The 14,124-nt window shown below is 46.0% G+C and overlaps 1 protein-coding gene across 1 annotated transcript in view; it reads left to right on the top strand.

Annotated features, from left to right (window-relative positions):
• Positions 1-13,241, top strand: part of PRMT2 (protein arginine methyltransferase 2) — a 34,297-nt gene extending 21,056 nt beyond the window's left edge. The window contains exons 5-9 of the mRNA XM_026447461.2: positions 6,748-6,947; positions 9,165-9,294; positions 10,114-10,250; positions 11,716-11,887; positions 12,618-13,241. Coding sequence (XP_026303246.1) covers positions 6,748-6,947; positions 9,165-9,294; positions 10,114-10,250; positions 11,716-11,887; positions 12,618-12,650 — 672 coding nt within the window. The 3' untranslated portion in view covers positions 12,651-13,241. The remainder of the gene's footprint in view (positions 1-6,747; positions 6,948-9,164; positions 9,295-10,113; positions 10,251-11,715; positions 11,888-12,617) is intronic.
• Positions 13,242-14,124: the final 883 nt, after the last annotated feature.

The raw sequence follows: 14,124 nt of genomic DNA, 5'->3' as shown, positions 1-14,124 counted from the left end.
GCTGTCTGCCTGTTGTCAGAGCTCCTCAGCCCTCAGGCCTTCATCTCTCCTGGCCCAGCTTCCTACTCTGACGCTGACATGTAGTAAAAGTCTGAGACAGGGAAGAGTGCATGTGTGTTTAGCATAGGAGGGGCAGCTTTCGGTCAGTGCAAGGACATGTAGTTTATTCAGAGATGGTGCTGGAACGATTGATTTGGAGAAAAGAGTCCCTTCTTCACACCATCTGCTAAAATAAACCTCAGATGGGCTCAAGAGTTAAATATTTAAGAAAAGGAGGAAACATAAAAAAATTGCTAAAATTTTTATCTGTTGTTAGGATGGGAAAGGTCTTTCTAAGAACCAAGTTCATAATGAAGCTGTCAAATAAAATATTTGACAAAAAATTCCCCTTCATATATCAGCACAGCTAAAAATTATTAAATGGTAAATGAAACTAAAGAATTGCAGCTTGCGTGACATAAAGAGTTGCAATAAGAAAAACATAAGAAAAAGATACCTCATGGAAGGTGAGCAGGGACTAGAGGACTAGAAAGGCAGAGAAATGCCAGAGGCCAGAAAGTTGAACATTGTTTAATGTCACCAACAATTTAAAAGTAACCTTAATAGTTTTGACCTGGGAAGTTGGTTGAGCAGTCCTCTAATATCTGATGATCCCCGGCTGAGGTTGTGGGGCAGTGCGCACTACCGTACACTTTTTGGCAGTGTGAATTGGTAAAGCTTTTTGAAGGAAAATAGGACAGAATAAGTCAAAGAACATTACAGTTTTTTTGTTCTTCCGTATTTTATTATTCCAGAAGCAGCAAAGTTCTGAAGGAGAGGCAAGTAAAGATACCACAGGTGTCCTAGATTATCAACAGACCATTTAATCCTTTTTGTTAACAATGCAGGTGACAATGGAGCCCTAATTTGCATTAATCATTAGTTGTTACAGGATCTTGCTTGTTCTCCTGAGGACACACTCAGCAGTCTCCCACTAGCCAGTGGCACTGCAGGTGCAGAGGCTGCCTCCTGGATTTCAGAACGCTTCGCAGGGTCACTGAGGGTCTCCGTTACACATTTGGTAGAATTCAAAGACTGCCAGACTCGGTCTTACTGTTCTTAGTGTATTAGTGCTGTCATATGTGATGAGGACATACTATATTCCGTTATTCTGTTTAGCTCAAGGAAGAATAAAGAATTTGGACCAAAATTCCAACCACATTATGACCAATTTTCTAGGCAAAAGAAACGAAGTAACTGCTGAGGTTACAAAGATGTAATAATTCTCTTCACACAGCCTTGTACTGTTTTATGGACTGTATTATCACAAATGCTGAGCTTAACAAAAATCTTTATAAGTCAGCTCATGAAAACAGGCATGTGGCCAATAAGAATGTAATTTCACACCAATAAAACTTTAGACTTTGGATTTATTTCGGGCTGTTTGCACATATTTATAGAATGTGTAGTTTACTCTAGGTGATGGGACAGCTCCCCATCAGTAAGAACCTGGCCGAAATGTATTTGCCTTATTTACACAACAAGAGAATGAGAATAAACACGGGCACTTTCCGTTTGGGGCACTGAAGGACGATCTACACAGGGCACCCTGCAGAGGCCACAACCAAGGCCACCTGACTTCCCAGTGGGACAGGCCCAAGGGAGGACTTCTGGCCCCTTTACTTGTCGTTCATGTTTTATGCCTTCATGTTTCTTTTTGGTAGCATTCCTGGAGTTCATGTAGATCATTTTACTTTTCAGAGGTGCTAGTTCTGGTGCCTACACACACACACAAAACCATCAACTCTTCTGGATTCCTTGGTTTTAAAGCTTGCCTCATGCAAAGCACAGAGACGTCTTTTCCAGGAAACGTTGCCACCACGTGCCTGAAGGACCACTTATGGCTGCACCTACATCTCCAACCAAGGTCTCTTCACCTCCTCTTACAACAACGCACTTTGTCTGCACTGAGACAAAAAATGACAGCCTTTTTTCTTTTTGTGATTTTTTTTTTTTTTTTTGGCCTCACGTCATAAAAAATGGAGCATAGTTAATTGGCAGCTTGCACTTCTGAGGGCACATTCACCTCAGGGGAGGAGGAAGGAGGAGGAGCTGGTGGGTGCTGAGACTGCAGAGTGTCCTCCTTCCCAGCAGCTGGACCCAGAGACCAGGCACCAAAATTTTTTTGATGAAATTATCCTAAGGAAATAATCAAATTTGTACAGAAATTTATGTTAAAAAATGTTTATAGCAGCACCATTTAAAATGGAGAGACAATTGGAAACAACAGAATTGTAGCAATACATATGATCATTAAAAATTATGTTTTAGAAAGATTTTTAACAAACTTTGGAAAAAGTTGGTGGCATGTTGCTGGTTTTTAAAAAAGCACAAAGAGTATGTACAGTATGATTCCAATTTTGTGTTTAAAAATTAGACATAGTGGTAACCTAGCTGCAATTCCAGGTAAGATGGAGAAGGCACACTCCTGTCATCTCTCCCACTGAATGCAGCTCTAAATCCTGGAGAGCAGACAGGGAGAAACTGTTTGAGGACTCTGGAACAAAGACATAGTAGCAGTTGATTGGTGAAGAAGACAAGAATTTGAAGTACAGTCAAATATCTGTGGGCTCCATATCTGCAGATACAGCCTACATGTATTGAAAATATCTGAAAATAAAAATAACAACACAACAATAAACATCAATACAAATAACAAACCAATACAGTAACTAACAGCTAGTTACATAACATTGACATTGTATTAGGTAGAAGTAATCTAGAGATGATTTAAAGTCTGTCAGAGGATGTGTATAGCCTGTATGTAAAAACCACATTATTTTATATGGGGGACTTAAGCATCCAAGGATTTGAGTATCCACGGGGATCCTGAACAAGTCCCCCATAGACACCAAGGAACAACTGTATTCCTGAAATACTCTTGAGTTATCATTTTCCCTCTTCTCCCTCTATGTACATATACATAGAGTGTATGTACATAGAGTGAGAAGCAAAGAAGGGCCATGAAACGGACCAGTTCTTTTGAAAACTGCAAATTACCACAGTTCATCTAATATGAAATAGATAACTTGAATGGTCCAATAACTAGTAAAGGTATTGAATTAATGGTTTAAAAACCTTCTGAAAGGTAAATCTCTAGCCTAAATGATTTCACTGGTAAATTCTGTCAACACATTTAATAAAGAAAAAACTCCAATTCTAAACAACTTCTTTCGGAAAAGAAGAGGGAACGCTTCCTCACTCATTATATGAGGTAAGCATTGCCCTAATATCAAAACCAAGGTTAACACAAAATGTGAAACCTACAGACCAATAACCTTCATGAACATAAATGTAAAAATCCTCAAGAAAACATTAGCAAATTTAAACCAGCAAGATATAAAAGGAATAATAATACACCATAACAAAAAAGGAAACTATCCTTGGAATGCAAGGCTGCTTCAATATTTGAAAATCGATCAGTGAAATCTACCATATTAACAGTCTGAAGAAGAAAAATCATGACTATATCAATTAATACAGAAAAAAGTTGACAAAATTCAGCATCAGTTCATGATAAAATGCTCAGCAAACTAGAAATGGAAGGAAAATTAACATGACATACGACATCTACAAAAAAACCTACAGAACATCCTAAGAAATCTGTGAGAAAATTTCCTAAAACTAGTAAGGGAGTTTAACAAGATCACAGAGTGCAAGGTCATCATACAGAAGTCATTTTTATATCTTTGCAGTGTAGAATTAGAAATTAAAGAATATTATTTACAGTAGCTTCAAAAATATGAAAGGCTTAGAAATCTAACAAAACATGATCTGGATGCCGAAAATGATGAGATGATAATGAAGGAAATCCCAGAAAACCTAAATAAATGGAGAGATAAGGCTCAACCTAGTAAAGATGTATGTTCTTCTTAAATTGATCTGTAGACTTAATAAAATTCCAATTAGAATCCAAGCGGGATTTGTTCTTATAGATAAGCTCATTATGAAATGTATGTGGAATGTAAAGGAACTAGTGCTATGGTTTGTCCCCACCAAATCTTATGTTGAAATTTGATCCTCAGTGTGGTGGTGTTGGGAGGTGGGGCCTAGTGGGAAGTGTTTGGGTCATGGGTGTGGATCCCTCATGAATAGATGAATGCCCTTCCTCGTGGGTAAATAAGTGAGTTCTCGCTCTCTCAGGTCCCAACAAGAGCTGGTTGTGAAAAAGAGCCTGGCACCCCCACTTGCCTCTGCTCTCACCCTGTGGTCTCTGCATGTGCCAGCACCCCTTTGTCTGCCTTCCACTGTGAGGGGAAGCAGCCTGAAGCCCTCACTAGATGCCCAATCCTGAACTTTCCCAAACAGCAGAACCATGAGCCAAATAAACCTCATTTCTTTATAAATTACCCAGCCTCAGATACTCCTTTTTGGCAACACAAAAATGGACTAAAGAGAACTAGAGTAGCTGGTACAATTTTTAAAAAGAAGAGTAAAGTTGGAGGAACTACGCTACTTGATTTTAAAGCTACAGTATTCAGGACAGTGTGGTATTGGTGAAGGGACAGACATGTGAGTCAATGGAATGGAGAAGAAAAATAGATCTCTACAAATACGGCCAATGGATTTTTTAACAAAGGAACAAAAATCAATTCAATGGAGAAAAAGTCTTTTCAGCAAATGTTACTGGAATAGTTGTCATCCATATGTGAAAAACAACACCTCAACCTCACCTTATCCACAGCTGAACTTAAAGTTGATTGTAGATCTAGGTGTGTAAAATACGAAACTATAAAGCTTCTTGAAAAAATCATAGAACATCTTCATCACCTGGACTTGGGAAAAGAGTTTTTAGATACGACTCTAAAAGCATGATCCATAACAGAAAATGTTGATACATTGAATTTCATCAAAACTGAAAACGACTGCTCTACAAAGGGATGATACTAAGAGAATAAAAAAGACAAGCTAAGATTAGGAGAAAATATTGCAAAGAATATATCCAGTGTATGTTCTGAATATACAGAGAAATCTCAAAACTCAACAGGAAGAAAACAAGCCAACTTGCCAAAGTGGATATACAGATATCAAATACACACATGAAAAGATATTCAACATTGTTAGCCACAGGGAAATGCACATTAAAGCCACAGTGAGATACCACACCTACTGAAAAATGACTAAAAAAAAAAAAAAAAAATCTGATGGTAATACCAAGTGCCATCGAGGATGAGGAACAGCTGAAAGTCGTGCATTGCTGGAGGGCTCATGCCACTGTGGAAACAGGTGAGTGCTTTCTTATAGAGTTGTATGTGCACTCACCTTATGCCCAGGAGTCCCTCTCCTGCGTATTCAACCCAGAGAAATGCAAGCTGTGTTCACACAAAAACCTGTATGTGAATGATGATAATAGCTCTCTTTATAATTGCAAAAAAAAAAAACTGGAAACAACCCCAGTGTCCTTCATCAGGATAATCCTTAAGGATAAACTGGTGCATCCACACGGGAATACCACTGAGCAGTGAAGAGGAGCCAGTTACTGAAACAGGTAATTTGGAGGAACCCCAGAAACAGTACAGTGAGTGAAAGAAGCTTGCCTTGAAAGGTTATATACTCTCTGGTTCCATTTATACGATATTCTCAAAAAGACAAGACCATGGGGATGGAGACCAGATTGGTGGCTTGAGAGGCTGGGGCAGGGGAGGGCATGTCCACGAGAGAAAAGTGGGAAGAGTGTTTTGGGGTGGCAGAGCTGTGTGTATGCTGGCTGTGGTTGTGAGGACAAAATCCACACAAGTGCTAAAGTTCATAGACTGTACACCAAAAAAGCTCAGTTTCACTATATAACTGAAAACATGAGATTAAAAAATTAGATGTATCTATTTTTCGTGTGCATGTGTAGAAAAATACTTGAAGGTAAGCTGCAGAGTGATAACTGGTTCCTTCTGGGTACTGGGTTAATATGTGATTTTTATTTTTGTTTGAGCCTTCATAATTTTTCTACATTTTCCATACAAAACATATATTACTTCTATAATAAAACTGGCTTGAGATTATTTAAGGGAAGCAAAACACTTCTGTTGTTTCTCGTCAACTACAGGATGAAGTGCAGGCTCCCAAGTGGCTTGCCAGGGCCACCGGCCTTGGCCCCACTCGCTGGTGCTCCCTCTATTCCTTTCTGTGTTAGAAGCAAGTTCTGGTTCAGACAGAAGGCCTGGCCTTTGAGGGTGCTGGGTCCCCAGTTCCTCAGTCGTAGATGTGATGTGCTTCTCTTGACTTGGGACCTTCTGAGGGATGCAAGGTGGACCAACGGACCATGTGAACGGCCAGGGCGTGCCTACGTGGCTTTCGGTTTCTTAAGGAGTGGTTTCAGTCTACTTAAAGGGTTGTGGAAATTCGGAGAATGCTACAGACCAAATATATTTTATGTAACAGTTGGGATCCTGCAACACTTCAGGGCTCTTTCAGAATCTGGTAGTTACAAACTCTTCAGTGACTGAGACAGGACAAGAGTGAAGATTTGTCCTTGCTTTTAGCTCCGCTCCAGTTCTTAGTTCTAACGGGAAATTATGTGACTTAAACCCAGGCTGTGAGATGCACCAGTGACTATTACATGTGGGCATAAAATAAACCCTCGAGATGTTCTCTCGCATGGTACACTGGCTTAGGCAGGAATATTCTTGAGGCTAAAACTGTAGAACTCTCGGACTAGTGTTAGAAAGTGGTGGTGAGAGGCCTGTGCAGCCACAGGGCCTGTGATGTGTCTCCTGTGTGTCTTTCACTCCTCTGCAGTTTGAGTTCATGATCGAGTCCATCCTGTATGCCCGGGATGCCTGGCTGAAGGAGGACGGGGTCATTTGGCCCACCATGGCCGCGTTGCACCTTGTGCCCTGCAGTGCTGATAAGGACTATCGTAGCAAGGTGCTCTTCTGGGACAACGCATACGAGTTCAACCTCAGCGCTCTCAAGTAAGTGTCCACAGCTGGGACTGGCACTGTCTTGTGGGGCCTCCTGGTCCACAGTCTGCAGGTGGGCCAAGGCCCTGGGAGATCACACACCATGGTCGGATAAATGAGGGTACCTGTGCACCCAGATAGGACAATCTGTTGTAGCATTGGAGTAATTAAAACAGCGTGGTGCTATAACAAGAAAAGACAGATGAGCAGAGCAGGGTAGAATGCAAGGAACAAAAATTTTCGTATGTGAAAAAGGTTGCATTACAATTAGGAGGGAGCGAGGACCGAGTCAGCAAATTATTCTGGAGCAGTTGATGAGCTCTTGTTCTCTCACGCCATACGTGAAAATTTAATTCTGCGTGGAATCAGTGTCAACGGCAGACATCCATGGGGGCCTGTGCGCACCATCTTAGGTGGAGAGATGAGCAGCAACAGTGGATGGACTGCTATATAGAATCTGGCAGTCTATGTGGTAGAAATCAGCAAAAACACTACTGTAAAATCAAACAAGTAATTAGAGAAATCACGTGCTGACAGGTCTCGGAATCAATGAGAAAGAGATGACTAGCCAGATGGAATTACAGCCCAATCACGTGAACAGGAAAACTACAAAAAATAAATAAAATTACCAATAAATATATGAAAAATTATAATGTTGTTAGTAGTTAAAATGCAAATTAAAATACATGCTGTTTTCCCTACCTGACAAGCAAAGAGTACATTAAAATAGTAGCCCGGACTTGCCTGGCAGTGGCAGGGAGGTGTGGCTGCCGGGGCCTTAGAGGTTGACATCAGGCCGCCCACCCCAGTCACTGCCAGAGCCTCCCACCTCAGTGTTCCTCCCGGCACTGGAAGCCAGTGGCCATCCAGTGGAACGTGGTTGAATTGCTGTATATCCATCTGGTGGAGCATGGCGGTACAGCTGTTAAAAAAGAAACCATAGGTTTTTAGGGATATGTAATGATATTTAGAAAGGGTTTAAGAGACAGTAAAACTTGGCAGAATAAACCATGTATACAGAATGGATGTTAGTTTGCATAATTAAATTTATATAAATATGGGGGATAAAAATAAATATCAATGCTAAGACAAGCATATGGGGAATTTAAACTTTTCTTTGTACTTGTCCATTTTTTCCAATTTTTAAATTCGTAATTTTTTATCAGAAAAATAATCAGAAATATGTAAATATAGTAGAATCTTTATTAAAACATTCACTTTTATTTGCTATTTCAGAAGTTACTGCTTTGCTTATTTTTTAAAACATTTCTGTGGTAAATAATAGGTGACTTACTGACAAGCCCAGTGCAACAGTGAAGGGGGTTGGCAAATGGTGACACGCAGGGGGCCATGTGGCGTCTAGTGTCTGTTTCTGTGTTGAATTTGTGTAACAACAGGAAGTATTTCTCCTGAAACTCAGATTCACTCAGGCCACCTCAGCTCTTCTAGTTCCTTACGTTTATTATAGAGTAACCTACAGCAGGAATACCGCTTTCATTTACTTTTTTTTTTTTTTTTTTTTGAGACGGAGTCTCGCTCTGACGCCCAGGCTGGAGTGCAGTGGCGGGATCTCAGCTCACTGCAAGCTCCGCCTCCCGGGTTTACGCCATTCTCCTGCCTCAGCCTCCCGAGTAGCTGGGACTACAGGCGCCCGCCGCCTCCCCCGGCTAGTTTTTTGTATTTTTTTAGTAGAGACGGGGTTTCACTGTGTTAGCCAGGATGGTCTCGATCTCCTGACCTCGTGATCCGCCCGTCTCGGCCTCCCAAAGTGCTGGGATTACAGGCTTGAGCCACCGCGCCCGGCCTCATTTACTGTTAATAGAAAATCCACAAAAGATATTTTGAAATCAGATTCTAAAACTAGGCAAGACACGCTGCAACTCCCTTTGTCCTCTAGGTTATGAGGGGTGAGCGCTGGTTTCCATGTGCTCAGATCCCATGAATGAGACGTCACAGGGAAGCGCCCAGTGACTCGCAGGCTCCTGAATGCCTCCAGGTCAGGCTCGGGAAGGCTCTGGATGCCTGGGTAGGGTCTGGGTCCTCTCAGAGGGGGAGGCACCCAGGGCCTCTGGAGGCCTCAGGGCTGCTCTGGGGGTCCAGGGCCCCAGACGGTGGCTTAGCATCCTGGTGACACAGAAGAGACAGCACTCACCGCGGTCCCACGTGTGTGTTTTGAAGCCTGAGATGTTTGCAATGACTCTCAACAATTGCTTTGACCTTTTCCCCTAGATCTTTAGCAATTAAGGAGTTTTTTTCAAAGCCCAAGTATAACCACATTTTGAAACCAGAAGACTGTCTCTCTGAACCGTGCACTATATTGCAGTTGGACATGAGAACCGTGCAAATTTCTGATCTAGAGGTGAGAAAAAGATGAATTGCTCCTTACATTAGATAATCAGTGACCATGAAACACTCAGACCAGATTATCATAAGCCTTCAGTGAGCGCTGGGGGTGTGAGTAACTATTTTATTATACAAGTAAGTGAATTTGTAAAACGTTTACTACTGATTTTTTCCAGTCTTTTTCTTCTTTACGTTCTATTTTGATTCTTTCATATGGTACATCATTTTCTTTATAGATGTCTCTAGCGTCTTCATTTTAGATTTATGTTTAATCTCAGCATCTTCAAAATCAAATAAATTATATTTCGTTTCATTATGGTATTTGCATTACAGTTTTTTTCACGTGTTTTTAGCCACCCTTCATGGCAGAATTATTAAAATTCCCTCGCGAATCCCCGTCTGTGGCCGCGCGGTGGCGCTCGTGGGCCTGGGCGGTTCCCCGCGCCCCGCCCTGCCTGGCGCCCCAGCTGGCGCCGCGTCTGGAGATGGGCTGGGCGGCGCGGGCGCAGCTGTGGTTTTTAGTTCGTTCTGCTGTGGAAAGGCCCAGCCTGGAGCTCTCCAACGCCTTAACTTGCCTTAACTTGAAGAGCTGAGCGCCGAAAAGGTTCTGCAGGAATCTGGGGCAGAAAGCTGGGCGCGAGAAGCTCAGGTTGCTTGAAACGTGTCTGACTGAAGCGTCTGCACTCACGAAGCGGGTTTTGGGGGTGGTTTCCCAGTGCGGGGGGCTTTTCTGCGGTTCCTGACGCGTTCGGCGTCTGCGCGGGGCGCGCGGAGGGGGCCGCCCCATCCCGGGCCACGCGGTGCCCACGAGTGCCTTGTCGTCTGCTTGACCCAGACCCTGAGGGGCGAGCTCTGCTTCGACATCAGGAAGGCGGGGACCCTGCACGGCTTCACGGCCTGGTTTAGCGTCCACTTCCAGAGCCTGCAGGAGGGGCAGCCGCCGCAGGTGCTCAGCACCGGGCCCTTCCACCCGTGAGTGTGCGGGGCGGGCGCGGGGTGCGGGGTGGGGGGCGCGGAGGGTGGGGCGGGCGCGGGGATGGGGCGCGCAGGAGGGGGCGGGACGCGGCGTGGCGGCCGTGGGGGGATGGGGCGCGTGGGGTGGGGGCGGCGCGCGTGGGGGCGCAGGGTGGTGTAGACACCGCAGCCTGTGTGCCTCCTTCCGGGTCTCGCCCCCACTCTGGGCCCAGCCTGGGGCGTCCCCACCCCCACCCCCAACAGCCCCAGCGGGTGGAGCTCCCTGTCTTCCCGCCCCCGAGGAGCACCCGCAGCTCTTCATGGTCCGACCCAAAGCGCCTCCGCAGGACGTAGGGGTTCGCCTGACGGTTTTGGGGGCGGTTGAGTTTTGGGACACATTTCCCCTCCAGCATCCTGGACACGCGTGGCGGTGGAGCCGCCTTCGGGGCCCAGCAGGCCGTCCCTTTGGAACTGGGGTGGGGTTGGCTGCCCCGCTCTGGCACCTGCCCCGCCCTGGCACCTGCCCCGCCGACTCCCCAGCGTGATGGCCCCACGAGGGGACCCCGGCTCCAGAGAGGGCGTAGACGTGCAGAGTTGATGCTCTGGCCTGGCATGTGGTCCCCGTCGCAAGAGTCCTGGGGTAACCTCTCTAGTGCCGCCACCCGGTACAGGTGGGCAGCTTGGAGGCAGGTTATACCCACCCCCGAGTCTGGGGGCGTGGAGGGAGCAGTGACCTGGGGCACAGTCTGGGGTGAGGGCTGTGACCAGAGTCAGGGAGAAACTGGAGACCTGAGGAGCCCTCCACTTCACTGCTGGCACCCCTGTGGACAGTGAGAGTTTGAGGGACGCCAGAGCCTGAAGAACTCAGAGATGTTTCCAACGCAACCCAGTGCAGAATCCTAGTGTTTTACTATTTTCCCCCAAATATGACAGTGGTCCTCACATTGTAGCCGGCACAAAAGCGACTCCTTGGACCTAATTCCATCTGTGTACACCACAGTTTAATGGCAGGAGCTAGATCACCAGCCTCTGCAGCTTAGGCGAGGGCACAGGAAGGGGGTGCCCAGCTGTCCTCCTGGCGGGCCGGGGAGTCAGACACCACACAGGACCTTTAGTGCAACCATGTGTGCCCTGAGCTTCCGCATCCTCTGGCCCACCCAGGTTGAGCCGTCCACACCTCCTGGAATCTGAGTGGTCTCAGGAGCAGCCTTGTGTTTGACATTGGCAGGATCTGTCTCACCAGCGTAACTTTGATCCCAGTGTATCCCATAGAGTCCCTTTAGATCACAGGGCTGGGGGTGTATCTGCCCCCTGAGTTAGCCTGAAAAGTCAAGCTTTGTGTCCCCAGGCCCTCAGGGTAGACTGCCGGCCATGTGGGTTCTGTTGAGGGTAACAGCCAGTACGAGCCTGAGTCAGCACCCGGAGGGCCATGTGGAGACTGCCCTCGCTCAGCCTCCAGGTCACACACACCCATATCTTGCAGCATCACACACTGGAAGCAGACGCTGTTTATGATGGACGACCCAGTCCCTGTCCATACTGGAGACGTGGTCACGGGTTCAGTTGTGTTGCAGAGAAACCCAGTGTGGAGAAGGCACATGTCGGTGGCTCTGAGCTGGGCTGTCACTTCCAGGCAAGACCCCACATCTCAAAAAGTAAGATATGTGGTTGTAAGATTCTGTCTTGTGGGTGCCGGTCCTCAGGGAGACAGGCCTGGGTGGTGGTAGTGATAGCAAATGCTGGCCCACGCTGGGGCCCAAGCCTTTTGTGCACGAGTGATTTAATCCTCACACAGAAAGTGCATGCTGTTACTGGCTTCATTTCCCATCTGACAGCACAGGAAGTGGAGGGCTCTGGAAGGGAAGTCATTTCCTCAGGTGACACGGTAAATGAGGGAAAGCAGAGACCCACATCAGCCTGAGGCCCCTCGTGCCATGTCCAGAGGGGTCCCCAGATAGGCAGAAGCCTGAGCTGTGCCTCGGCGCTGCCTTTACGCAGGCCTCTGTGGTTTCCCAGGCAGCAGTTCATCTAGGTGTGTCGTCCGTGATGCGTGTTCTGACTGGCAGCCTTCGGGCCGGTGCATGAATTCATGTGTAGCTCGCCCGGCTCACTCGGGCTTCCTGTCTCAGAGGCTGCTGAAAATGAATGTTCTTCTTTGGACTCAGGATTAATGTGGCAAAGAAAATAAAAATAAATGGTCTTCCTTCATTTTTTATATTTGTTTTGTGCTTTGCTTTGTGATAACTTTTTGTTAAAAGTTTGTCATTTAAGAAAATTCTGCACCTGAACATTGTTCTCTTGTCCAATATTAAACCATTAGGAAATGTAGTGTGTTAATCAAATGGTTTATTATCTGACTGACCTGTTGTCATTTATCTTTTTCAGGTTGGAGAAAAAGTCTTCCCAATCTGGAGATGACAGTTGATGCTTTATTTGGAAAGCAGTGTGCGTATCCTGAGGGGTGACGAACACAAGCAACCCAAGATGCGCCTGGCTGCTGCACACTCCTGCGAAGTCGGTGAACGTTCACTCCACATTGACCCCTCCCCAGCCTGGCAGGTGACGTCAGGGTCCTTCACAGACAAACACGCTTGGGCTCGGCAGGAGCTGCCGTGGCCACCCCCGCTGCCCAGTGTCTGCCCTCTAGAAGTAGGCTATGTTTCCAGGTGTTCACCCGTGGTGTCCACAGTGCTGACCCGTGGCTAGGTCAGAGCTCCCTGTTCCTAAGCTAGGTCTAGGTCCACACTCCTAGGACGGGCGCATAGCAGCCTGTGTACCCTGTGACAGTGACTGTTCCCGCCTCCTGTGTTCGTGGCGCCCTTACTGCCATCGCTCATCCACTTGTGTGGGATGTACGATTGCACAGGGCTGTGCTAGTGCCGTGTGGGGAACACTGCCCTGGCGCAGCGCTGGAGCTGAGGCGGCGATGCACGCGATGGGACTCTGCATGGGATAGTTTTGTAGACATCTTCCAAATAAATTATGTGTTGGCGCATTGCACATGCTCAATAAAAAAAATTTTTTTTTTTTTTTTTGAGACAGAGTCTTGCTTAGTCGCCCAGTCTGGAGTGCAGTGGCGTGATCTCAGCTCACTGCAAGCTCCGCCTCCCGGGTTCCCGCCATTCTCCTGCCTCAGCCTCCCAAGTAGCTGGGACTACAGGCGCCCGCCGCCACGCCCAGCTAATTTTTTGCATTTTTAGTAGAGACGGGGTTTCACTGTGTTAGCCAGGATGGTCTCGATCTCCTGGTCTCGTGATCCGCCCGCCGTGGCCTCCCAAAGTGCTGGGATTACAGGCGTGAGCTACTGCGCCCGGCCAATATTTTTAAATGAGTGAATGTTGTTGTGTATCCTGTTTTATGCATATATGTTATATGTAATTTTTTGTAATTACAGGATCATACTATATGCATTGCTTTGTAACCTTTTCTCAGTATTGTGAAAAAACTTCCATATCAGTAGATACAATTTTTTTGTATTGTTTTGATTTTTATTAAATTTTTTTGAAATATAGGCTGAGTGCATTGGCTCACCTCTGTAATCCCAACATTTTGAGAGGTTAAGGTGGGATGATTCCTTGAGCTCAGGAGTTCAAGACCACCCTGGGCAACATAGTGAGATCCTATCTCTACAAAATACAAAAATTAGCCAGGCATGGTGGCATGTGCTTGTAGTCCCAGCTACTCGGGAGGCTGAGGTGGGAGGATCACTTGAGCCCAGGAGGTTGAGGCTGCAGTGATCTAGGATTGCACTGCTGTACTCCACCCTGGGTGACAGAGCAAGACCCTGTCTCAAAACCTAAAAAACAAAACTGAAATATCAAATATATATTGAAAACAGCGCTGGTCATGGGTACATAGATGATGGCATTTTATAAAGTGGATGCACATGTAA

This window comes from Piliocolobus tephrosceles, chromosome 19 (genome assembly GCF_002776525.5).
Source record: "Piliocolobus tephrosceles isolate RC106 chromosome 19, ASM277652v3, whole genome shotgun sequence".
In the NCBI taxonomy this organism is placed as follows: domain Eukaryota; kingdom Metazoa; phylum Chordata; class Mammalia; order Primates; family Cercopithecidae; genus Piliocolobus; species Piliocolobus tephrosceles.
This window is presented reverse-complemented; position numbering and strand designations above follow the sequence as displayed.